The sequence below is a fragment of the Poecilia formosa genome, unplaced genomic scaffold, assembly GCF_000485575.1.
Source record: "Poecilia formosa unplaced genomic scaffold, Poecilia_formosa-5.1.2 Scaffold1955, whole genome shotgun sequence".
Lineage (NCBI taxonomy): Eukaryota > Metazoa > Chordata > Actinopteri > Cyprinodontiformes > Poeciliidae > Poecilia > Poecilia formosa.
Window position 1 is genome coordinate 1 of NW_006801894.1, and position 2,115 is coordinate 2,115.

At 54.5% G+C, this 2,115-nt stretch overlaps 1 protein-coding gene across 1 annotated transcript; it reads right to left on the bottom strand.

Annotated features, from left to right (window-relative positions):
* Positions 1–925: 925 nt before the first annotated feature.
* On the bottom strand, positions 926–2,109 carry LOC103133002 (dual specificity protein phosphatase 14). Its single transcript, XM_016667691.1, has 2 exons — positions 1,914–2,109; positions 926–1,737 (listed from the first exon to the last, which is right to left on the bottom strand). The coding sequence occupies exon 2, from the start codon at positions 1,683–1,685 to the stop codon at positions 1,068–1,070; it is 618 nt and encodes a 205-aa protein (XP_016523177.1). The 5' UTR covers positions 1,686–1,737; positions 1,914–2,109; the 3' UTR covers positions 926–1,067.
* Positions 2,110–2,115: the final 6 nt, after the last annotated feature.

A 2,115-nucleotide genomic window follows, 5' to 3' on the forward strand; every position in this document is an offset into this window, starting at 1 on the left:
AGGGGACAGAAGGAGACACTAGGGGACAGAAGGGGACAGAAGGAGACAAGAGGGGACAGAAGGAGACACTAGGGGACAGAAGGGGACAAGAGGGGACAAGAGGGGACAGAAGGGGACACCACAACAAAAGCAAAGAGCGGTGAGGGGCGGCTGGCCCAGGGCGAGCTGCTGCTGGGGGTGAGTGACGATGAAGGCGGCGAAAGCTTCAGAGGATGAGATCGTTCTACTGCGCTAGTGCTAACGGTGTGTGTCCTGTAGGAGGCGCCGTCGCCACACAGCTCTTCAGGAGGAACGCCAACCGAGAAACCGCAGAACCTCATAGGTCAGTCACAACCAGGACCCAGTAGAACCCGTTTCTACATGACTGCTCAGGTCTTCTCTCATATTCTCACTTGGATTAGGGCCTGTACTTTTACTAGGCCACTCTAACCCTTGAACCTATCCCATAATATCTCTGGTCATCCTGCTGGAAATTGAACCGCCGCCACCTCCCCACAGGCTGATGCTGCCACCACCATATTTCAGGTTCTGATGAACCCTGTGTGTTCTCTCAGCACGGCCTGCCGGGCCCCCAGGGGCCACCGTTATTCAGATCTGTTGGGTTCTGATAAAATTGTTCTGTATTTTGAATTAAATATATTCTCTCTTTTTGTTTATTAAATTATTAATTTTCCTTCAGTTTCTAATCTGCATGACTGATTTGTCACTTTTTATTCTCCATGTTTTTATAATCATAAATATTTAATGAGCTGCTGAATAATTAGTTGCCTGAATGAACAGGTTGATAATTATGAGGTTTTAGGATTGTTTTTTCTTTGAACAGTTTAATAACTGACCTCTGAACCAGGAACTACTTTCTACAGGTCGCCTCCCCTGAGGCCTCACTGCCCCCTGCTGGTGGTGGTGAGGAACAGCAAGGAGACGCTCTGATGGAAATTATTTATTGACAGCAAAACCAAGCAGAACAGACTCACTTCCTGTCCCCAGACTGGTTCTGGTGGTCCAGGCTGCTGGCCAGGTGAACACCAGTTGCTCCACACCTGTCCAGGTAATGTAGCTCCACACACTCACAGCGGTTTGTAAATTATTCTGTTGCTCTTTGATGACACGGTAGATTCTCTTATTAATTTATGTGGTGACATAATCACCTGAGAGCGCGTCATCACAGGAGATCTGAGTACAGATGGAGCGGCCCGGCGCGGCCCCTCTGGCCCCGCCCACAGAGGCCCCGCCCCCTCGGGCTCCACCCGGACCGTGTTGCGGCCGTACAGCCTCCTCTCGTACTGCAGCAGCTGCTCCCAGAAGCCGGCGTTGATGCGGATGCAGGGCCGGCTCTCCAGGACGCGGCGGTGAGCCTGGCGCAGCGTGGCGCCGCGGAACCTCATCAGGTACGCCATGACCAGCGCCGGCGAGCGGCTCCTCCCCGCTGCGCAATGCACCAGCGTGCCTCCGGCGCGGTTGCCATGGATACGCTCGGCCACGCGGTCGAAGTGCAGGCCGAGGGGTTCGCAGGGCAGGTCGCAGACGGGGACGCGCAGACACTCCACGCCCGGGTGGGAAGGGAGGGCGTGGCTCAGCGTGGCGTTCACTATCAGCGTGATGCCTTTCTGTGACATCAGGGCGCCGTTCAGGGGGGCGTCGGCCCCGCTCAGGAACAGGGAGGGCGTGACCTGGGAGAGCGCCATCAGGAGCGCCTGGCAGGGCGCAACAGTCACCAACAGGTGAGTTCCAGGTGAGCTGAGGGAGGAAACAGAAGTCAGAAGTTAGAGCTGCTTTGTTCCAGCAGCTCAGATTAAACTGCCGTTAGCTTTACTGTCACTAATCTGGTTTTAATGCACGAAAACAGGCGATGACCCTTTGACAGGAAGTGACGCCACTGGACATGAGGAAGATAATATTCATAACATCCCAACCTTCACGTTTGCCCTCTGGTTCTTATTCCAACCCACGTCTAAAGCGGGTTCTGGGATTCAGAGGCTCCGACAGAAACATGAAGTCCAGGTTTACCTGCCGCTGCGCCCCGAACCGGAACTGAGAATGAGACCCAGTCACCCTACATGGTTCTGGCTGACCCGGCCCGGCGGCCAATCAGCCGCCAGGGTTAATAATAACTCA